This window comes from Rhinolophus hipposideros (genome assembly GCF_964194185.1).
Source record: "Rhinolophus hipposideros genome assembly, chromosome: 11".
Lineage (NCBI taxonomy): Eukaryota > Metazoa > Chordata > Mammalia > Chiroptera > Rhinolophidae > Rhinolophus > Rhinolophus hipposideros.
In genome coordinates this window covers 71,088,527-71,113,296 of record NC_138057.1, presented here as the reverse complement: position 1 = coordinate 71,113,296, position 24,770 = coordinate 71,088,527, and the positions used below count along the sequence as shown (strand labels likewise).

The window sequence follows — 24,770 nt, the reverse complement described above, 5'->3', positions numbered from 1 at the left end:
AAACTAAGCAAATTAAAATTTCAAGAGAAAATAAATCTACAAATTTACCACAGCACAAGGAAACATCAGAAACATTCTTTTTTATTGTTGTAGTCATAGTTTTGATGAAAGTCTTATCAAGTAAAGACATTTACTAGATTGCATTATCAAAATTGGTTTTATTTGTTGTCCATAGGAGTAGAAGATGCATGTGTTTTTAAAAATTACACATACTATGTTATAATTAAATTAGTAACTTTAAAGGAATAAGTGTGTTTAGTTACATTAAAAAAGTGAAGCTAAATTCAAAACAACCCAATGTTTTTCATGAGATGATAGTATTAAGAATATTAGAAGCAACGTTCTCAGTGAGTGTTTAAAAAAAGAATGACAATTTTACCTATGTTAGTTTTTCAAGGCAGTTTTATGAAGAAATTGCAATTATTCTACAGGCTTTCTAACACTTCCACTTACAAAATGAAATCCATCGGACAATGTTAAATTTAGAATGTGTTGTCTGCTTGTATTAACAAGTAAGTTTGAAACCTTGTGTGTTGAACACCAAACTTCTGACAGTTGCAGAAAAAAATAGGGAAAATATTTTCTTTGTATGTGGTAAGAGTAGGTTTGGTTAATAAAGGAAGCTTTTGGGAGGAAATCTTCTTTTGTGGTTTCCTTTGTGTTGTCAGACCAACTGCTCAAGTTTTCTATGTCAATGTTGTTTTCTTTGGTCTCTGCCCCAAATAAGGAAGAGTCTTGGCCTTTCCTTATATTCACTGCCATCCTAACCCAATCATGTTAATTAAACTTCTGTATAATTTCCTGTATATGGGTATGCCAGGTTACCCGATGTTCTCCTTTTGCTGGTACTGTTTTTTGCTGTCTATAACATCCCGGGGAAGGTTTCTTCATTTTTTGTAGCCCCTTGATAAAAAGAAGTTGATTGATCCTTAATTCTATCTCCATTGTGTCGAATGAACACCTCTATTATTGCACATATTTTGTTGTAAATACTTGTTATTTTATGTCTTCCTCAGTAGACTATATTTCCTGAAGCAAGGATCATTTATTCTATCTGTAGTATCTGGTCTAGTGCTGGAACATTGTGGGTGCTCAGTAAATGGTTTACAACAAAAGGTACTAAACAGATGCAAGAGTTGGTATGTGGACTTCTTTTGTGAAGTTTTATAAGAAATCATATTCAGTGGATAAGACACTTTAATAGAGATATCAGCATATGGGCTTCAGAGGGTCTGAGAAATTCTTGAAATTGTATGCTGTTTTGTTTGTGAATACAAGTAATTTGTGCATGTGTTTTCTGGAGAAAAGTTCCGTACCCTTAATCATAATCTCCAAAGGATCTATGGTCCCAAAAGGATTAACAATGACTTGGACGGGGATTACTTTGTGTATTTCAGCAATAAAAACTCTCCTGCTGAATGTAAACTGCTGCAGCCTTGATTGAAGAAATCCGTTTCTGGGAATCCCTCATCAAGAAATGAGACTTCTGTGCAATAAATGCCTTCTTTTCCCCAGAGTTGTGGATAAAGTTCAGAAAAATGAGGCAAACTCTAGATACTTAACAACAGAGACGTGGCACAGTGCATGCACTTGTTGCGATAACACAGTCATTGAAAAGAATAAGGAAGAGTGATTAGAAACAGAATGAAAGTTGAGTGAAGAAAGCCAGGATGTTTTGAAGATGTGAATGCTGTCCCCCTTCGGATGTGTGGTTTTAGAGAAACCCTTACGTGCAGCAGGACCCACATGTCAAAGTCTTCATTGAAGCATCATGCGTTACAGCAAAATACTTGGAAACACCCCACGTGTCTGTCTGTAGGGGAATGTGTAAATTGTGGCCGATTCCGTATACTTTGAACAAAACTTTATGCAGTAGTTGAAAATGAATGAATTACAACTATAGACATCAGTATGGATAAATCTCCAAAACGACGTGGAGCAAAATGAGTCAGAATATATACAATATACTTTTATATAATGGCCAAAAATGGAAGATGGAATGTGTTGTTTAAAAATGCATACATATGTGGGAAAGCTGTAAAGAAAAACAAGGAAATGATTGATACAAAAGAGAGCTTTGGAAGGCAGAACGGGGTGCACAGATGACTTTAAAAGTATTAGTAATGTTCTTTCTTAAGTAGGGTGTGTGTGTGTACATAGGTTTTCATTGTATTCTTTTTCAAACATCGTGTATACACATACATTTACTCTGGTATATATGTAAAACTTCATAGTAAAACTTTTTAATAGGATATAAATGGGTGAAAACAACATGATTTCAACTGTGTTGGAAAAATACATACAGAAAAGGTTTGGAAGGAAATACCATAACTTGGTGATCTCTGTATTAAAGAAACAAACAAAACAAATCCACTACATTTTATTTCACAATAGTAAAAAAAATTCATCAGGAGGATATGGAATCCCAAATGTTTATATGCACTTAATAACAGAGCTTCAGAATACGTGAAGCAAAACGTGATGGTACTGAACAGAGAAGTAGGCAAAACCACGACTGTAGTTGGAGACTGCAGCCCCTCTCTTAATAACATACAGAACAAGTAGAGCAGAAACCAGGAGGGACAAAGAACACGTAAACAACATTACCACCAACTTGACCTAACTGACATAGAACAGTCACCCAATAACAGCAGATATATACTCTTTTCAACTGCACGTGCAGCATTTACCAAGATTGACCATACACTTGGCCATAAAATAAGTCGTAAAAAAATTAAAAAATATCAAATCACACAAAATATGTTTTCTGACCACCTAGAATTAAATGAGAAATTAGTAACAAATACATCTAGAAGAATCTGAAATGTTTTAAAATTAACATACTTCTGAATAACACATGGGTCAAAGAAGAAATGAAAAATTAGAAAGTATTCTGAACTGAAATAAAATGGAAACACAGCATTTCAAATTTGTGAGATGCAGCTGAAGCAATGCTTAGAGGGAAATGCAGAGCACTGAATGTTTACATTAGAAAAGAGGAAAGGTCTCAAATCAATGACCTAAGCTTCTACATTGAAAAATTAGAAAAGGAAGAACAAAACAAACCCCGAACAATTGAAGATAAGATATTATAAAGGTAAGGGCAAAAATAAATGCAAAAGAAAACAATAGAGAAAATCAATGGAACTAAAAATGGGTTCTTTGAGAAATTCAATACAATTGGTAAACTTCCAGCCAGAAGAATCAGAAAAATTTTAGAAAGAGAGAAGACACACACAAAGCAGTGTCAGGAATGAAAGAGGTGACATCACTATAGATCCCACAGATGTTAAAAGGATAATAAGGGAAGGTTAGCCAATAAATTTGATGACTTAGGTGAAATGTACAGATTCCTGAAAGACACAGACTAGCAAAGCTCACCCAAAAAGAAGGGGATTATCCAACTAGCTCTGTGTCTATTAAAGAAATTAATTTGTATTTAACAATGTCCCACAAAGAAAACTCCAGGTCCAGATCACACCAATGGTGAATTCTATGAAACATTTAAAGAAATAATATCAATTCTACACAAACTCTTCCAGAAAAATGTAAAAGGAGCCAATATTCCCAACTCATTCTATGGAACTAGCATTACCCTGATACCAAAACCAAAGACACCAAAAGAAAACTACAGACCAATATCCCTCATGGACACAGACACAGATATTCCAAGAAAATGTAAGCAAATTAAATACAACAATACATAAAAAAGACAATACTTCACGACCATCTGGGGTTTCCACCATGAATACAAGATTGATGTAATATTTGAAAATCAATCAATGTAATTCACACAGAGTGAAAAAGAAAAACAATCATGATCATGTCAGTATATGCAGAAAAAGAATTTAACAAAATTCAACATGCATTTGATAAAAATGATGATGATGATTATGATGATGAAGAAGAAAGTGAGACTCTATTATCCAATTATCTGTTCAATTTGAGGGCTGGGACCGTCTTCATCTTTTAATCCCATTGCCAAGCACAGGCCCTGGTAACAAAAAAAGCTCAATAAACACTGGTGAATTGAATCAGCTGCGTTGCAGTTTTTATACAGGTCAATATGGAAATGTAAGTATACTGCAGTTTGTAGGCTTTGAGTTAGAGCTAGCCTAAACCAAAAACCAAACAGACTGTTATTTTGGGCAGCACCAAGTCACTTGTAAGTAGGAATGTTTTTGAGTGACCGTTGGACAAACAGCCCAGATTTTCCTGCAGTGGAATGGTGCTGATGAAGCTCATTCCTTCAGGCAGAGAGATCTCGCCCACAGACTGGATTGCATATCCTCCAACATTGTGGCATGTGCTGACTGGGTAGGGAGCAGACTTACTCTGCTAGGTGGATGCTTTTGGTGCTCGCCCCTCCCTGCCTTTGTTTTCAGTAGCTTGCAGAACCAACAGTGTATAGCTCAGCTTTTTAATTTCCCCCAAACATTTTCTAAATGGGCCATGGTTATCTGTAAGCAGCATAGCTAGGGGATTATCCAACTTCATTTTAAGAAGGTATTTTTACCAAGAGATGAGATTCTTCCAGACAAGGATAACTGATAGTAATGGTTGTTTATTAAGATTCTGTTTTAGTTGAGATAATCGTTTTTGGGGTAATTGAGTAAATTGTATAGACTCCAATGGGCCATTAATTCCCAAAGGAATCGTGTGAAATGGAGAGGCCTTTAAATTCTCTAGCAAGGATCAGAGTTTGGCAACAATGATATTTTCAGTTTCCTTCAGTAAAAGTGAAAAGGTAGCAATGTTAATAGGTATTGGCCCTGGGTAAAGAATTAACTTCATTTACTTATAATCTGTACCTCACTTTTTCGTATTAAAAGAGCTCATTAAACCATTCAATTAAGGGTGAAAATATTAATTAAGTATACCGAAGAGGAGGCAGTACGCCAGCGAACCCAGGCTAAAGGTTACGTTAGCAATTGACACCCAATTTGGCTGAGTTTCCCAGCAACCAACAACATGGGTCACTTAGCTATTGCTGTCTAATTAAAGGATGCACTCTGGAGCATCAACAGAAAACCTCTTTCACTGAGTTCTGAAAAACAGTAGCTTGTAGTACAGAGAGCATCAGCTTTGGAAGCAGAGATATGGATTCCAGGGCAGAATTCACAACCAGGGGATGCTGGGCGAGTTACTAGTTGGTGGCTCTTAGACCTACTCTCCTTGCCTGCAAAAGGAATGATGATGCCAACCTCTCAGGGTGGCATTGAGGCTAAATGAAATCTTACATGTGATGTCTACAGCACATGCCATGTCCTCAGTGAATAATTCCTTCCCACTCTGCCTTTTATTTAAGAGGTCTTCGATAAAAGCTTTACCGAAAAATGCAGTTATTCTCTAATGAGGGGAGAATTCGATCAGGCATCAGCTGGCTTGTTTTCCGACAAGTATTAGAGTAAGGCCACTCCTAGGTTTTACGTGTGTTTGGAATGAAAGGAGATACTTTTCTAAATTGAATTGCTGCTGTTTTTTTGTTCTCGGTGGGTGGCTTGGGGCCAGGATGGCATCCACAGGAGGCTGCAGTAGGTAGTATGCCATCCTGTAGGCTTTCCCATGGTCCCACAGGATTCCCAAGAGTTGCCATGTTTGCCTAGGGGAAACGGATGAGTAGTGGGTACAGTAGTGCCTCCTTATTTGTGTGTGGTTTCACTTTCTTCAGTTTCAGTTACCTATGGTTCACCATGGTGCGAAAATAGTAAATGGAATATTCCAGAAATAAACAATTTGTAAGTTTTAAATTGCATGCTTTTCTGAATAGCATGATGAAATCTCGTGCCATCCCGCTCTGTCCCACCTGGGACGTGAATCGTCCCTTTGTCCAGCCTACCCACGCTGTATACCACCCCTTGGTCACTTCATAGCTGTTTTGTTCGTGAAAGAGAGAGAGAGAGAGAGAGAGATCACATTCACAAACTTTTATTACAGTTGGTTATGGTTGTTTTGTTTTATTATTAGTTATTGTTGTTAATCTCTTACTGTGCCTAATCTCATAGTTATAGGTATGTATGTATAAGAAAAAACATAGTACATATAGGGTTCGGAACTATCCATGGTTTCAGACATCCACTAGGGGTCTTGGAACATATTGCCCGAGAATAAGGGGCGCTGACTGTACTGTGAAGTGAGGAGAATACAGGCTTCAGAGTCTATACATTTAGGTTGCAATCCACGATCCGTTATAAACATACAGAGTGAACTGGGGCAGGCCATTGAACCCCTTGAGGTCTCAGTTTTTCCATAGGTACATCCAAGAGATTTAGTTAAATGTTCTCTGTGAGGACCTTTTCCTCTCTGGTATTCTAGTAGGTGGGGAGAAAAAAGTGTTTGAGGTAAGATCATTAATTCTGATTAAGATTTATTAGCTCATTCTTTCACCAACATTTATTAAGTGCCTATTATCTGCCACACACTAAAAATAGACCCTAGGACACAGAATGAAAAGTCCCTGCTCTGAAAAGAACCCAGACACAAAAGAGTACATACTGCACGTACTGTATTGACTGGGACTGGATCGCAATAGAACTTTTTGGGGTGATGGAAATATTTTATACCTATGCTAATACAGTAGCCGCTAGCCTCATGTGGCTATTTAAATTTAATTAAGATAAAATCTCGAATAATTCAGTTCCTCATTCACATTTTCAGGGTTCAAAAGTCACATGCGCTTAGTGGCTACTCTTTTGGACAGTGCAGATTTGGAACATTTCCACCATCCCGGAAAGTTCCAGAAGGTTCTTTTGGGGAGCACTGTTCCACATCTTGAGTGTGGTGGTTGGTGGTTACATGGGTATATAAGTTTGCAGTAACTCATCAGAACGTATATTTTAAATGGATGCATTTTATTCTATGTAAACCATATCTCAATAAAATTGATTTAAAATAAAGTCCTGCTCTGAAGGAGCTCCCAGTCTAATAGAGGAGACAGCCAAGTTAACAGACAGTTACAGAGCTGTGTGAGTGCCATCAAAGAGACAAGCCCAAGCCCTGGGTGTCCTGGAAGTCCAGAGGTGAGGCAGCTATCCAAACAGGGTCCCAGAACTCTCTCTTAAACCATGGTTGGAGGAACTCTGGGAATTAGGCAGAGAGGGGGAAGGAAAAGTATTTTAGACTATAAGAACCACTAGTATCAAGAGTTCCTTTGGGTGAGTTAGAAAAATATGCCCTTTGGAATGGACTCGGCTTTGGGAAGCAGAGCATGGACTGGATTTCAGCCTCCCCCTGCCTTTGGTCTGGGTGTCCTCATGCAGGGCACAAACTGTGCAGTGGCGTGGCCTGCCACACAGAGGGGAAGGCATAGGCAAAGACACACACCCTTACAGACATCCCTTTGAGGAAGCAGGTGCTGCGGCCACTTACTTGTGGTTTTTCCTCCCTAGGTCCTCACCTGCTCTTTCAATAGAAATCCACTGCATTTAAGTGACAGGTAAGTTTACATCCTCTCTTGCAAGTCATAATCAAGACGTCAGTGCTTTTCTTAATCTGCAAAATTTCCAGACCGTTGATTGAGTCAATTACCCTTCTTTGCCTACAACTACTGCTGGTTTACATATTCAAATGTGCAGCTGGGAAGGGTGCTCAAAAGGTCTTGGCACATTAGGATAGTTTTCCCAATAGCCTTTGACTCTCTTCTAACCAGCTTCTGGATTTAGATGCAAAGGGATCTGGCCGTGGTACTGAGGATGATCAATTCAGGCAGGAGGATCTCGATTTGGGACGAATCTAGGCTTTCTGTAAGTTTTCAAAAGTTCAGGAGTGCCAGTTTTGGGGAATTAGGAAATTAAGGTCCAAATCCCTTTCTCTGTCATTGGATTGCTGTATGACTTTGGGGAAATTGGTTCACATCTCTTGAGCCTCCATTTCCTTATCCGTAAAGGATAACGACTTTTGTCTGAATTGCGAGAGAGCATGGAGGGATGAAGAGCATGATATGGGCTCTGTAGATAGTTTTGCATCAAACGGCTATTTTATTTCTTCTGGCCTTAAAAAGTGTGGAACTAGGGCCATACGGTGTGTACAGGTTTCTGTCCTCGTCTGGTAGGGCATAGATCTTGCTTGTAAAACACCTTTCTCCAACCCCTCAATCAGAATGACTCGATCTCTTCTCTTTGTGCCCCTTGAATCTTACTGTTATTTGTCTTATAAAAACAAAGTGTTTTAAGATGTTTTACTTTGATTTATAATTACTTATGTGCACATTAACCAGCTTCTGAAGGCAGGATACCGGTAACTCTGTGAAAGCCACCATGGCATAGCAACTAAGAACACGGGCTTTAGAATGAAATCTGGGCTCAATTCCCAGCTTCACCGCTTAGCAGCTGTGTGGTCAAGCAAATCCCTATCCTCTTGGAGCCTCAGTTTGTCAACTATGAAACTGAAGCATAATCAGTCCATTTCATATGGTTATTTGTGACGATTGAATGTAAACTTTGAACACAGTGCCTGGCATAAAGAAAAAGCTCAGTACAGGGCAACTAATATCAGTTATTCATGGGCTGTCAGTGCGTGTGGGGGTGGGGAGTTCAATGTTGTGGTGTAATGCACTGAGCTTACAAATAAGAAAGCAAACCCAGAATGTTGAACTGGTAGGTCTAAGGTAGTATCATGTTGATGAGTGTTACCCTCTCTAGCCCAAGAATCTACATGCTGTCACCTTATAAGGGGGCATTTCTCATTTCTATTCCCATATTGAGAAAAGTCAGGACTAGTGAGTCTGACTATTGAATACCTATGATGTGCACAGCGTGGGGCTAGATGTGGGGCTTACAAAGCATCACTGGCTTAGTACCCAGCATGCTCTGGAGACGACAGTGGGTACTGACTGGGCACTGGTCAAGGACGCTGATGGAGAGGCTGGCTGAGGGAGTTCTTAAGAGCCAGGGGCAGGGTCGTGTGCTAGGAAAGCTGCTGACTTGGGGACAAGACTGACCTGGGTTTGAATCTTGGCACACCAATGTATTTGAAGGGCGACTTGGGCAAATGTAGGACAAATGTGTAACAAAAGAAATAATGATAGTAATGGATTATAACCCATAAGATAAAGGAAGTGTCTACAAGTCCATACTGATTTAAATAAACAACCGAATAAATGGGGGAGATGAGAAAGCTCTTCCTTACATTAGAATTCTAACTAATAACTATAGAAGGCATGATGAAAGTAGGAAATCACCAAGTGGCAAATACCACTTTAGTCATTGTTTTGGGTAAGAATTATCAATAGATGATAAAAATCAGTGGGTGAAAGTTTGATGAAAAACAATACATTTATATTGTCTCAAATATCACCCCCAAGATTCTTATTAATTAAAAGAAAATAGTAATCTTACTGCACAGAATCTTGGCAGATACCATCTTAGCCAAGAGATTGGAGTTAACATCACCAATGCGTGAGACATCTTAACACCACCTGGCTTCTGATACCCTGAGAAAGGCACAGTGTCACGTGTGTGTTTTTCTTGCCAAAAGTGCATAATCCCAATCTAATCATGAGGAAACACCACATGAACCCAAATTAAGAAACATGCTATCAAATAACTGGCAAGAACTTCCATAAAGTTATCAACGTCATGAAGGAAAGAAAGGAACTGCCACAGATTGGAGGAGAGTCAGGAGACATGACAACTAAGTGCAACGTGGGTTCCTGGATGGGATGCTGAGCCAGAAAGAGGACACTAATGGGAACACTGATTAAATTTAAATAAGGTCTGTAGTAAATCATATTGCAGTAATGTAATTTCTTATTTTTGACAATTGTGCTATGGTTATGTAAGATGTTACTATTTTGGGAAGCTGGGTGAAGGCTCCACAGGGGATTCTTTGCACTATTTTTGCACCTTTTTTTCTAAGTCTGAAATTATTTCTAAATGAAAAGCTAAAAAAAGAAAGAAAGCGGAAGAGTGGCCTTTGGCAAACCTCTCCTCTCTTTGAGCCTTAGTTTCCTCATCTGTAGAACAGGACAATAATTCCAATCTATCTCAGAGCATCACGAGGATAAAATGAAATAGTGCACAGCAGCGATGTATATGTGTTGACCCTATGAAAAGGTATTCTTGCTGTTAGTAATGGCAGCTCATGTATCTTGATGAGATGCTTGAGCTGATAAAACTTCAGGAAGGTTCTACCCTAATGAGAAACATCTGTCTGCAAGTTACTTCCTCCCAGCCATTCAATATGACCTTGCTCAAGGAAATAATAATGCCAGCTTTGTGGCTGGGTGGCTGTTGTCAAGGAGATGGCGCCAGATAGCCCAGACAGCTGGTGGGAATGACGTCACCTCCAGGCTTGGCAGAAAGAAAGGCCATGGTGAGACAGAGATGGGGCAAAGGGCTTCGTCCCTGACCATGAAAACAGGAAAAACAACTTCCCAAATAGCCTATCCTTTGTATGATTGATTCTATTTTCAGTTTCCAGGTTCACTAAAGGGTTTAGCACACCATCCAGGAACATGGTCATTTGCCGAATGTGGCAATGGATTAAATAAGGAGAACTCTATTTCTTTATAGTTTCCAAAGTATCTAATTAGATAATGCAACTATGTGAGCTCAGCATTGTCTGCCCCATTTGACACGTGGGAAAACCAAGGAAGAGTAAGCAGAAGGGACCCCAGGTCACAGAATAAGTTGCAGGAGTTTCTAGAGTGAGAATCCAGGTGCCTAGACTTCCAGTCCTGCATTCATTACTGCCCACACTAAGATTCACCTTGTGGCCACCTTGAAGCAGTTGCCCAAGGAGTAGAGTCTGGCGAACACATCTCTGAAATTCTGTTGTATGGATGTAGACATCACTTCTTAATTATAAATTCTAAAGTGGAGAAAAAGAAACGAATAGGGAAGACAGGCTGTCTGAAACAATTAGGGTGTTGGTGATGAGAGGACCTGAGCTCAAATCCCAGCTCTGCCACTTACCAGCAGTGAGACCTTGAGAAAGTTCTTTTTACCTCTTTCAGCCTCAGTCTTCTCACCTGTAAGTGAGATGGGGATAATAGCGCCTACTCCAGAGGGCTGTGGTGATGGTAAAATGAGGTGGTACATGTGATATGCTGTCGTGCAGGGCGTCCGGCGGGGTCTCAGCTCCCGCTCCCAACAAAAGAACGCAGGACACGGTAAGGCCAAAAAGGAACACCCACGGAGCCATAGATAGGAAAGTCAAACCAATATATTCTCGCTGGCGGCTGGGCTGGAGACATAGGAAACAGGATCTACATAATTTGCCTAATAGCAGTCCGCACTTGCCAGCCATCTTCTTGCTAGCCCCCATTTTTTCCGCTAGCGTAGCCACAGCCGTTATATTAGTGGCCAATGGCTTACAGGTTACAGCTGACGGCCAACTAGCCACAGCTGCTGGCCATCTGATCACAGTTGATGGCCATTTACTACCCGAGCCAGCACCTTTCTATTGTGAGGCCGAGAGCCTGGAAACTGTTTTTTGGGGCTTTGTCCCCACATATGCCTGGCACAAGCGGCACATAAGAGACGCTCAGAAGATGTAAAGTCCTCTTCCTTGTTTTCTTTCTCAAGACCTTTCACCTGCTGGATGGACAGTTAGTTCGCCCATCTGGGAAGTGATGATTAGTAACTTAGCCTCCGTCACCAGAACAGAGTTGCTTGTGCATTAGTAGAAATCACTTCCAGAGCTGGGAGGTCCTGACACATCCATCCAGCCCAACCCTGTTATTTGACAGATGTGGAAACTGAGGCCCAGAGAAGAGGGATGGTCCGCCAAAGATCACAGAGAGTTGGTGGCCAAACCAGGGTGGGAATCCTGTCACCCCAGCTTCCTTGCTGTTGGACATATGTAGTATTGGGAAGAACTGTTGGTTTCAGGGGTTCAAGGATTGCCCTTTCCCTGGGGCAGGGCATGCGGCATGCTGCTGGTTTCTGCACACTCTCTCAGACTGTTACTTTATTGCTGATTCTAGGTGTGGTTGAAGATCTGGGGAAGCAAGAGGGACAGATGTACACCATCACCATGAGCTTTGTAGGTTTCACTACTAAGGTGGTGGTTGGTGGGGCTGAGGGAGGGAGGAAAGGAAGGAAGGAGAGAGAGAGAGAGAGAGAGAGAGAGAGAGAGAGAGAGAGAGAGAGAGGGAGAGAGAGAGACAATGCGATACATGGGATTACCACTGACTGAGTTACTAAAGGTATTTCAGGTCATTCTTACATCATGACGAAAACCTTGCAGAGTAGGTTTTAGCCCCATTTTCCAGATTGATTGACTCATTCCTTCAACATACATATTTAAACACCTGGTGGGTGTGATAGTTGTTGTGGGAGATATAACAGTAAACCATTCGGAATACAGTCTCTGCCCTTATGGAGCTTCCAGTTTAGTGCAAGAGGAAGACATTAAAAAACCCCAAAACGCAGAAGTTGTTATACTTGCAAACTGTGGTAAGTGCCACGAAGGAACAACACCATTGCTAAGGTTATAAGAAAGGGCTTGATTTACAGTTGAGAATTAGAGAAGGCCTCTTTCGGAAAGTAACACTTAAATTGAAGAAAGGAAGCTGAGGGTGAGGGCGGTCTTATACATGACTGTAGGGAAAGTCACCATCTACCCACTTGCCCATCTTTTCAAGACATTTTCATCCTGGGCTTTCCTGGCAGCAACCTTGAGATGGGGAGACGAAGGTTGCGTTCACTGGCCAAGTTCCGCCCCAGTTATCCAGGTGTTCGGTGATGGCTCTGCGTTAAGGAAGGTAGCCAGGGTTATGCAGAGATCCCTGAGGCAGCCGGCAGGAGCCACAGACCTGGCTGGAGGTGACAAAGTTACTGTGCATGACTTTGGGCGAGTCATTTCCTTTCTGTGTGCCTCAGTTCGCTGGCCTCAGGTGCGTTTGAGCCGTAAAGGTAATAACGAATCATTAGGCGACAGACTGGATAGTAAGTGCCGCTGACCACTAGGCTCATAGGAAGGAGCTCATTTGTTTCCAGCTAAGTGTACAAGTCACTACTTGAGTTGGGATTCCACAAGTTGGATTTTTCTAAAGCGAAGCAGCACCCGATTATCTGAGTTTCAAGTCAAGGCGGAAACCTTTGGGTTCGGGGTCATTATCCTAGAAAAACACACCGCAGGTTTTACGAATTCTGAGCACCCGTCAGGGGCTGCCTTCCTAACTCCCGCTTAAATTAACGGACCAAGGCCGGCTTTCGCCCTCAACAAAGATGGCGCCTGCCCTGCCTCGGCCTGGACACCCTCACAAAAAATGGCAGCTGTGCCCGCTTTTCGTTAGCCTCGCTGGCCCAAATGCGGACGCTCTGCCCTTTGTTAAGATGGCGCCTGCCCGCGCGTCGCTGCCCGGCTTCGGGCCGCCGCCGGCCGGCTTCAGCGGAAGCGCCTCGGTGACCCCGCCTCGTTTCCGTAGGAAGAAGCGCCGGGAAAGATGGCGGCGGCTGCGGTTTGAATTCCAGCGGCGCCGCCGGAGTCCGAACAAGAGCCGGATTGGAGGGGGCGGGGACCTGGGGAGCCCGGCGGGTCGCGACCGCGTGGGGAACCGGCGGTGCCGCTGCCACCAACAGCAGTGCTGCCACCTCCTCCGTGTCCGTGATGGACTCGGTGTTGGAAGAGGACGTCACCCTCCCCGGGACGCTCAGCGGCGGCAGGTGCGGCCCGGACTTGGGGGGTTCGCGCTAACCGGGTCGGGGTTCCAGCTGTTGAGGGTTCGCTCCCGCGGAGACTTGGGGTTTGCTCTGAGGGTGTTTGAAGGTTTGCAGACGGGGCAGTGTGTAAGGTGGGTTTCTCGGGGCGCGGGGCGCCTCCTTAGGGACCCTCCCGCCGAGGCTGAGTAGGGGGCTGGGCGTGCGACCTGCACCAGCCCCGCCTCCCGTGTTTCGGGACGCGCGAGGGACAGGATGAGAGGGACAGGAGGGATTCCCCGAAAGAGCGGGAGGAGGGCGACCTCCTAGAGGGGACCCTGAGTGGAGGCTGGTTGGGGGCAGGACCTGGGGGCTTGCTGTCATCGTGGGGAGTGCAGCTGGTCCGTGCAGACTTTGCGACGGGGTCACCGAGCGGCCACCAAGACAGGCAGAGGTTAAGAACCTTGGCTGGAGGTGAACAGAATTGGCTTCAAGTCCAGCCCTTTAAAGGAACTAGCCGTGTGACCTTGGTGGTGGAGGGGCTTAACCTGCTTCCTCGTCTGTAACACGGGGCTCCTAGTAAAATGCACCCAACGGAGTCGGGGTGAGGGTTAAAGGAGAAGGTGTCTGCCTCTGTCCAGTAGTTGGCTTGGCCAGTGTAGTGTCTGGCACCTAATCAGTGCCAAAACACTGACTGTGTTGCCGCCGTCATCGTCAGTAGTAATACGGGATGGGGAATAATGGTCCAGAGAGCGTGGCCTCCCAGAGGACCTGTGCAACGAGGCAGTTGGAGTCCACATTGCTGGTGGCCGGTCTCCTGCAGGTAGGAAGGCCTGACAGAGCCGGGCACTGCCCCAGGGCTCCTGGTTGGACAGCGGGTAGAAGGATGCAGAGGAGAGCCTGACCGAGAATCCGCAGTGTTTATCCAAATCTGCCAGGGACAGGCCGCTGCTTTTAGTCAACAGACCCTAATTGAAAGGGTGACCATGTTATTTGTTGTGTAAACCCAGACTCTTTTAAGAGTGAAATAGGCACAATTAATACATATGCCTGGTGCAGGCATAAACAGGTCCAGCCATGGGCAAACCTGGACAAATGGTTACTTTGTTTATTGAGAACCTACTGTGTATAAGGGCGAGAAGGCCCTTTGCAGCTCCTGCCTAATTGGATCCCGTGGCAATTCATGTCCCTTTCTCTTCATCTTACTAGACTACCCAGATATCTTGGGGGACGACCTCTCACCTGGATTGTCATGTTTTCCTCATGCCCCTAATAATCCTTCATACCACAGCTTGAAAGCTCTTTCTAAAATGTAAAGCTGATCGTCACAGTCTGCAGTTTATGTTTAATGCTTCTCATGGCCGTTAAGATAAAGTCCATTATTCTCTCAGACAGCTTTTCTCATCTCAGTGCTAGTTGGCCAGACCTAACTGGTGGGTTTCAATCTCAGTTCTGCCACTTATCAATCCTGTGACGTTGGACAAGTCACTTTTTCTCTGCGAGCCTCAGTTTTCATCATCTGTAAAGTGGGTGAGTCTAAAAGGGTTTTAGCCCAGTGTCTGATCCAGCAACTCAGCAGGTCATCAGATAGTCTCCCTTCCTTCCTCTCCCTGACTTCACAGGACCGAGGGGCTGCATACATTCCTGGCAACTAATCTCTTACTCACCTGCTCAGACCCTCCCCGGCTCCTTTCCAAACTCAGGATGGAGTTCTTTAATGCAGCTTCCAGGGTCGTTCCTAGTCTGGCCCATCAACTTCACAGCTTCCTTGGTCCTCCCTCTCCCTATCCTGTCTCCTCCCCGGGCTCACCTGGCTGCTAGACTCTTTGTCATGAATGCCTGTCCTTTCTTACTTCTCGGCCTGTGCACTCGCTGTTCCTGCTGCTTGGATTGCCCTCCCTCTACCCCTTTGCCATATTAATGCCTACTGTTTTTCAGGTCTCAATTTAGATGTCACTGCGAGGAAACCTTCACTGACAGTCCCCCATCCCCACGTGGGTCCTTTGTACTCTTCTAGCCACCTCATCCGTCACTGGCCCTATTGCAGCCCTTGTTCACCTCACTGGATTTTACTGACTAGCACTGTCCAATAGAAATATAATTGAGCAACATAGGTAACTGAAAATTTTCTAGTAGCCACATTAAAAAAGTAAAAAGAAACAGGTGAAATAACTTTAATAATATATTTTATTTAACTCAGTATGTCCATGTATGATCATTCTAACTTGTAAACAGCAAACTGTTATTAATGAGCTAGTTCTTTGCTGTCTTACTGACTCTTTGGAGTCTGGTATGTATTTTACACTTGCAGCACTTCCCAGCTTGGGTTACCCACATGTTGGGTGCTCAGTGGGCACACGTGGCCGATGACGCCTGTATTGGACAGTGCAGGTGTGCAGTTAACTTGTTTGTCTCCCGGATTAGACTCTGACCTATTTATTTATGAGCAGGGGCTGCATTTTAATCATCTTTGTAGCCCTAGGTCCTCACCAGGTATCTGGCTCATAAGTGGGGTTCAGTAGCTATTTGTTAACACTGAATAAAAAGCGATCTTTTCAGGTGACAGTATTATCCCCTTTTCACAGGTGAGGGCCCTGAGTCTCAGAGAAGTGGATAGTCTGGGCTCCACAAAAAGTACATGATCGAGCCAGGATGTAAATCCAGGCCTACTGACTCCAAAGCCTGGCTCTCAGTATCCTGTCCGGCTTTCCAGTTAGTTCTCTGAACCTATTCTGAGAGGATTCTGGAGGATTCCACGGAGCTGTTGGGACTTGAATTGGCCCTTAAAGAACGGCAGAAATGTTCTGAGAGCCAGATTCTCCAGGTGGTCACAGTGGAAGAGAAAAATCCCTAGAATGAAGTCACCTCGTCTTCTGCTAATATGAGTACTCTTGTGCTTGGTAATTTGCAAGCCCCAGTTTTAGAGACTAAACTGGAGTCCAGTTTGTGCTCAGACTTTTGTTGATCTGGGACAGTGTACATCACTCTCTCCAAACCTGATCACCTGTGGGTGCCCCAAAGAGCTCCAGCCCTGTGAGATTTAGGCCCAGATTCCGGCCCCAGGAACCTTGCCCAGGCTAAGGCCCTTTGTAAGCCCTGCCTGGTGGTGGTCAGAGAACCTGGCTCTGTACTCAGGATGACTGGGCTTGAATCCTGCTTCCACCAGTTACTAGCTGTATTGCTTGACTAATTCACTTAACCCTTCTGAGCCTCAGTTTCTCTTCAGTGATAATATCTATTTTATTGGGTGTCTGGATGAAGCGAGATTCTGTATATTAAGTGCCTGGCTCCTACTAGGGAGCGCATTGAATGTTAGCTGATTTTGTTAACAGATTCTACTGTTTCCTGGACGAAATCCTCTGTGCTCACCACCTTGGATCCACCCCTTGGTTTTCATGCCCAGGATTCTGCCTCTCTCTAACTATGAGCTTTGTAAGACCGAGGCCCCAATTCTTCATCTAGGTTCCTCCATCACATGGCCATTAAGAGTTTTACTGTCTGCTATGGGGCAGACCAAAAAAGAAGTGTTTTCGTGTAGATTTGTATTTTCCTAAAAGTGGGTACTTTCTCAGGCAAAGAGTGCCTTTATGAAATTTTGTAGAAGGAGGTTGAGGAAGACGATGGTGGAATGAGATTTCTAGTGAAGGCTTGAAAGCTTGAGCCAAGGCTGACCTTGGATCGGGGTTACCCCTTGACTGTGAGGTGTGAGGAGAGCTCTCCTTGTCACCAGTGTAAGCTCAGTGAGGGCAGGGAGCTTGTCTGGCTCGGAACCCACAGTATCTTTAGACCTGGGACCGTGTCTGGCACATAGTAGAGACTCAACAAATGTTTGCTGAATGAATCGATTTTGTTCAGTCTCTGAAAAGATAAATGCCATGTAAACATGGCCTCCATATTTAGTAGTGAAATGCTGTTTTGTAATCACTGAAAAAGTGCACTCAGTCCACTGACACAGTCTTTCTGGAACACAATTTGGCATTATCTGTTAACATTAAAAGTGTGCCTGGTGTTTTTATGTTTTTGTTTTTTAACAATTTTATTGAATTATAATTTATATGCCATGAAGTTCACCCATTTAAAATATACTGTTTAATGATTTTTCAGTATATTTACAAAGTTGTGCAACCATCAGTATAATCTAATTTTAGAACATTTTCATCATCTAAAAACATGCCCATTAGCAGTCTCTCCCTGTCTCAGTCAGCTGGGTACCACAGACTGGGTGACTTAGAGACAACAGAAATTATTTCTCACCATTTTAGAGGCTGGCAGTCCAAAATCAGGGTGCCGGCATGGTCAGGTTGGTGAGCCCCTTACCTGGGTTGCGCACTGCTGAACCCTCATTGTATCCTCGTGGGCGAGTAGAGAGAAGCTCTCTCTCAGCTCTTATAAGGTCCCTGATCTCACAAGGACCCCACCCTTATGACCTCATCTAACCCTAATTACCTCCCCAAACCCCACCGCTTAATACCATCACATGGGGAGGGGAGGGTTTCAACATGCATTTTGGGGGGACACAAATATTTGGTCCATAACACTCCCCTTTCCTACTTCCCGCTACCTCAATCCTAGGCAATCATAATCTACTTTTTGTCTGTAGAATTACCTATTCCGGACATTTCATATATATGGGATCTTACAATGTGTTATGTTTTGTGAAATTCATCTATGTGGTACCATGTGTCAGTACTTCATTCCTTTTTATGGCTGAATAATATTCCATTTTGTACATGTACCACATTTTGTTCATTCATTGGCCGATGACATTTGGGTTATTTTTACTTTTTTGGCTATTATGAATAATATTGCTATGAACACTTATTTGTATAGAAGTATGTTTTCATTTCTCTTTGCATATATACTTGGGAGTGGAATTGCTGGGTCACGTATTTATGCATAATTGCTGGGTCACACTGTATTTAACATTTTGAGGAACTGTGCAGCTCTTTGCCAAAGTAGCTGCATCATTTTATGTGCTCATCAACAGTGTCTGAGGGTTCTTATTTCTCCATAGCCTCACCAGCACTTATTATTGTCTGTCATTTTGGTTATAGCCATCCTTGGAGGTACCATGCGGTATCTCATTGTGGTATTGATTATTTGCATTCCCCTAATGACTAATGATGTTGAGTGTTTTTTCATATGCTTATTGCTGTTTGCACATTTTACAAATCCTTTGCCCATAAAAAAATGTGAATATGTTTTGATCCAGCAATTGTACTTCTTATCTATCCTTGAGAAATCCTCATGCATGTGCACGAGACCTGTATGAGGATATTTGTACAGTATTGTTTGTAAAAGGAAGAACTTGGGAACAAATTGAATTACATCAGGGAATTGGTAAATACAGATCCTTTCAAAAGTGTCTTTTAGACTGAGACCCATTGGCAGCTCATGAAATTTAATTTAGAAGGTTGCATCCAGAATTTAAAAAAATGGAATAGAACAGAATAGAAAACATTTCAAGAATTTAGAGTAATATATTTCCTTCTATGGGTCATGGGCAATAATAAAGTTTGAAAAATAATGCTGTAGAAATATTGAGGTAGACATATTTGTACTGTCATGAAAACATCCTTAGGATACATTAAGTGAAGGAAAGATGCTGCAGAATAATATATACAGTTTGATTGCATGTATTTATTTTTAAGCCACAAAATAAAACTATGTCTCTATGTATATAAATATGAGGTGTGATCAAAAAATATGGTGAATGTTTAAATAAAAAGATTTATTACAGTAAAAGACACATTGCCAGTAATCCCCCTCAAAATACTCCCCCTCGCTTTGAACACACTTATCCCATCGTTCATGCCACTTTCTGAAGCGGTTCTGGAAGTCCTCTTTCATGAGTGTCTTTAGTTGCTCTGTGTTGCTGCCTTGATGTCCTGAATCATTTTGACTTTGGGGAAGAACCAGAAGTCGCACGGTACCAGATCCAGTGAATAAAGAGGATGAGGACACACTGTCATGTTTTTATTTGACAGAAATTGCTATACCAGAAGCGATGTGTGACAGGGAGCGTTGTCATGATGGAGGATGAACTAAAGACACTTACGAAAGAGGACTTCCAGAACTGCTTCAGAAAGGAGCAAGAACGATGGGATGAGTGTGTTCAAAGTGAGGAGGAGTGTTTTGAGGGGGATTAATGGCAATGTGTCTTTTACTGTAATAACATTTTTTTATTTAAACATTCACCGTATCTTTTGATCACACCTCGTACATAGATAAAGGTCTGGAAGGATACATGTCTTGCTGATAACAGTGGTTACCTCTTAGGAGGAGATTAAGACAGGAGTGAGGAGTAGTCAGAGAACTTCAGGCTTATCTGTATTTTTCTATTTATAATATTCTCTAAGAATAAATAACAGAATGACAAATGAATTGTTGAAGACAAACAAAAGTGTACTTGTTGGTGTAATTGTTTTCTGAGTGTGATGTCCAGTCCCTCCCATGGCTCTCTGCCCTTCAGCAATGAAATGCTTAGGCCTTGTTCCTTGTTGGGTCTGTGGCGTGAATGGACAGTTGTTGCTGCCATATACAGGCCCAGAAAGAGACTGTTCCTTTTGAGTGGCCGCAGAGCAAGACGGGAGCATGAGGGGGCAAAGCTCAGGTGAGTGTCCATTCCTTTACTCAGCAAATAGTTTTCCATTTGATAGACAGCAGCTGCGTGGCTCTGCGCTGCCCAGCACTCACTGGCACTCTGCTGCCTCTGTTCATTTGGACTTCGCCACAGCCCCCTCGTGGAAGGTGTTAGAGGTGCCAGGGTGGTGAAGAGGTGAAGAGCGGGGGCTGGAAATCAGGCCAGCTTGGGTTGGCCAGCTTACGAACTGTGCCGGGCCTCTGCTTCCTCATTTAAACAATTGGCAGCATTTAAAAACTACCACCTACCACAGAAGGGCTATGGGGAGGCGTAAGTGGGAGGCTGCCTGTCCTGTCCCACATGTGGGCCCACTCAGTGTGGGCGCCCTCCAGGGTAGGTTTGTTAGGATTATGCTGGATTTGGCTCTCAGCTTTGCTGCTAATGCTTTGTGATTTTGAGCAAGTAAGTCCCTTCCCCTTTCTGGGCCTTACTTTCCTCCATCTGTACCATGTGAAAACCACATCTGAGTTTTCTTCCTTTGCTTGCGTAGTTTTGATTTCTTGTGGGGCTCCATGAAGCCCCAGCCTTCGTTCTCAGGCTTAAAATGAGTGATCAGAACGGGAAGAGGGAGCTACTTAGAGCTGGAAGGGTAGCTGGAACCCACTGGATTGTGCGGATGACAAGAGTCATAGCATTTAAAAAGTGGGTAGGTAAAGCCCAAGTGGAAATTTGGGAGGAACCAGACAGGAATTTCTGAATTACATAGTGGTTTCTTCTGAGAGTTGGAATGTCAGGTGTCATTTTTCAAACTGTAGTGTTTGCCTCTCAGAAACTGTCTAAGACCAAATTCTTTGGCTTTGCCTACCAGGTGGTTTTTAACCGTGATTGATCTTGGCTTGAATGATGGGCCATTTCAGCCAGTGGGAAGAATTCAGTGGCTGTGTTGGGGAGAACCCCCAGATTGGGAATGCAGAGGCTCGACTGTAGTCTACGCTCAACCAACAACCTGGTGTGTGCCCTCGGCCTCTGGACCACCATCTGCAAAAGGTGGTGGTTGAACTTGATTTTAATTTTTAAAATTCAGTTTAGAAAATGGAGTTCGTGGGGCAGCCGGTTAACTCGGTTAGAGCGCGATGGTTGTAACACCAGGGTTGCCGGTTCGATCCCCACATGGGCCACTGTGAGCTGCGCCCTCCACAACTAGATTGAAACAACTACTTGACTTGGAGCCGATGGGTCCCGGAAAAACACATTTAAATAAATAAAAGATATTTTTAAAAAAAGGAAGAAAAAAATGGAGTTTGTCCTTTCTAGTAATGCTTATTGGAGGAAATTGAGAATTATACAAAATTAGAAAGGAAAATATCTCATTTTCCTACAAATGATGATTTTTAATATTTCATTTTTCTCATGTGTTCGTAGCCCACCTAATTTCCAAGAAGCATTTGAGGTTACTTTAGTATATATGTTTTTCTCTAAATTGAGAACATAGTCTACTTAAAGTTTTATTCAGTTATCTTTATAGCAGACACATTTTATGTATTCATTTTCTTGATGTTGGAATTTAATGATATTCAGTTTTTTGCTTGGCCCTCATCTTGGAGGTGCATTCCAACTTTAAACTTTGGTGATCAGGCAGAATTGATCAGGCAGAATGGATTTAGATTTAGAGGAAAGAGCAAACTGTCAAGAAGTGAAGCCGAGCCTCCACCAACTCCTAGTTTACAGCTTGGGACAGGGAAGTTTCACTGGGCTCGGATTCTGGACTTGGTCCTCCTCCCAACTGTCATGTGACTGGCGAGGCCCCTGAAATGATCTGGGTCTTAGTGCCTTCCTTTGAGAAATGTGTGGACCCTCAGGGAATTGGGTAGCGCTCATGATGGTAACGTACAAATTATAAAGCGCTATGAGTGTCAAGGTGACAGTGACATTTTGCTCCCATTTATGGGGTACCCACAGTACGCCAGGTAACCTCGCTGGGCACTGTGTGTCTTGTTTAATTGTCAGTTACTCTGTGAAGTAGCCGCGCTTCTTCTTTCACAGATGCAGGAAGCAGAGAGGTATGCAGCAGAGCTTAGAGCAGAATCCAGGGAAGTGTCTTCTGGGTTCAGCCACACCTCCTTTTGTGGCTTCGTTTTCTGTCAGTGTCACCAGATTGCCACTGAACCCATTTTTATAATTCTCCTGGTAAAACCTTTTGGATCAGTGAATTTTGCATTTCGACATTCTTAAAGCATCTGGATTGCTGCCTGATTCTGGAACGCATACGTTTTGGTTGTGATAGGCATATTAATAATAGTAATGACAAAAACAATAGATGTCGCTTATTAAGTGTTTATGTAATTAACTCATTTAATCTTTGCAGCTAGAGTAGTACCCCCATGTAACAGATTCAGAGTGTGAAATTCAGAAACTTAAGTAGCTTAAATTCGGCACTGTGCCTCTGCACGAGGCACACAGAGCACTTGTGTGAGTGAATGAATGAATGAGTGAATGACCGCCGGTGCTGAAAGTCACTTGGCTATTAGGGGTTAGAGCTAGCACTGAGCCCCAGAGCCTGAGTTCTTGTCCTCTGCACTGCATGCCTCCCAGGTAGCTCAGCTGTTGGTCCCTGCTTGGCCTGATGGTTGTCGTGTGCAGTCTAGACACTCTTAACGGTCTCCGTTGTTCAAACACTAACTCATCTCTTATGCACATGTTCTCTCCTAGTGGCCTTGTTCCCAAGTTACCCGATGACCTGCATGGCGTCAGCCCTGGTGCTGGTTTGGGAAACGGTGGTAAGTACACACAGCCGGGCATTCTCTTGAGGAAGAAAAAGGGAAGTAGAAACCAGACCACAAAGGCCTGGAGGCCTTGAGCCTCGAACCAGGCTCTGATGTCCCTGGGGCCTGGCTGGGTGCTCACAGTAGTGCTCAGTATGTTATATGCCTGTCGGTTGGTTACTTACCTCCTTTCATAAACACCGGACTAGAGGACTTGATGTCGGTTAGGCCATATTTCCCGAGTTTTCTTTCTTGCTACCAAGCTTGGGGATCCAGTCAGTGTTTGCTGAACTGAATGCCTGCATGGAGCCTGGACGTTGAATTGATGGCTAAGTCAGGCACGGAGGATCTCTGCTCCCCATTGCTGAGTGGCGGGAGGCCCAGGAGAGCTGCTGTCTGAACGTCTGTGTGCCAAGGTCTTCCTGGCAGGCGCTGGATTCCATGTGTGCTCTGGGGCCCAGCATTCCTACACAGGCTTGCCCTTTGGAGACAAATAGCTGGTTAGCCCACAGGAGACGGCGCTGAGTAAATAAGCAGTCTATTGTGGTTAAGCTGGATTATGAAGAAAATTTCTGCTTTGCAGTGTGGATTCTGCTAAGCGTGCTTCATAATTTTTGTTTTTTTGAAAAAAGTGAAAGCTATCATAAGTATCTGTGGAAAGTGCTAATAATTTGACTTGTTGAAATATCTTAGAGATATTTTGACTTGTGTTTTTTCCTCTTCTCCAAAGCAATGAGATATGTGCAAAAGAAAAAAGTTCTTAGAGCAGATATAAGAGCCACAGGGTTTATCTCTTGGAGGATGCTTTAGCTGACAGGCCACCTTCAGGTTTTCCTTCAGAACATGTTAACTTTTTCTTTTAACACAAAATCCAACAGTTCCAGTTTCTTCTCTTCTTGCCCAGGCAGTTAGAAGCAGACATCGGTAGGCTTGCTCCTTAATTCAGCCCATGTGTACATCTGCTTCCTGCCAGGCTCTGGGCTTAGCCCTGGGAAGAAGCTTTGAACAGGTTCCAGCTAGGCCGAGAAGGCTATTAAACAAAGAATTATTATGATAAATCACATGATGAATGGAATGAGGGAAGAAAGAGAAGGTGCTGTGAGGGGAGAAGAGGGAGATTTACTTTGGTGAATGGAGGAGGTGGGTCAGGGAAGAATTTCCCAAGAAACTGATATTGAAGAGTGAATAGGCTCTCGACGGACAGACACGGGACAGCGTGTCCCGTTTGAGGACAGGAAGACAAGCCTGTGTGCCCTTAGTCGGGCGACAGGGCTCGTCACGGCCTGCCCTGCCCACTCCTGAACCGCTCTCCTGAGTGGTTTCCCCACGCCCACTCCCCCCTCTGCGTCTTTCCATGGGACGTTGCTTCTGCCTTTGCCCCCTCATCTGCCTGTCACCTCGGTAGGACACAGCTCACTGCCCTCTGTGGCTCTCCTCAGGCTGCCTTAGGTGCGCGTTCCGCAGTCAGCCTTACATATTTCACCTCATGTATTCCTATTGGCTACTTCACAAATATCCAGAATCAGGCCACTTCTGACTCACTTATCCTCTGACCATCCTGGTCTAAGACCCCGTGATCTCTGGCTTGGATTATCCCAATGTTCTCCTAGTTACTTAAGTGCCTTTCAGTTTCTTCTCAGCAAGGCAGCCAGAGGGAGCCTGTAGAAACCAAAGTGCAATCATGTTATGCCTTAGCCCAGAATCCTCAGTTGGCTCCTCCGAGTGCTGAGAAGATCCTACGAGGCCGTACACAGCATGTCCCCCCATAGCTCGCTTACCTCCTTCCGGTCCCCTTTGTTTATTGCCCTCTGGTCCAGTGGCATCGTGGCTGGTCCTCAGATC

The 24,770-nt window shown here is 43.5% G+C and overlaps 1 protein-coding gene across 2 annotated transcripts in view; it reads left to right on the top strand.

Annotated features, from left to right (window-relative positions):
* The first annotated feature begins 13,371 nt into the window (after positions 1-13,371).
* CDK5RAP2 (CDK5 regulatory subunit associated protein 2) overlaps positions 13,372-24,770 on the top strand; it is a 170,626-nt gene continuing 159,227 nt past the window's right edge. For both annotated transcript variants that reach the window (XM_081065527.1, XM_081065526.1), the window contains exons 1-2: positions 13,372-13,610; positions 22,876-22,943. In XM_081065527.1, the coding sequence (XP_080921653.1) occupies positions 13,555-13,610; positions 22,876-22,943 (124 nt within the window). In that variant the 5' untranslated portion in view covers positions 13,372-13,554. The remainder of the gene's footprint in view (positions 13,611-22,875; positions 22,944-24,770) is intronic.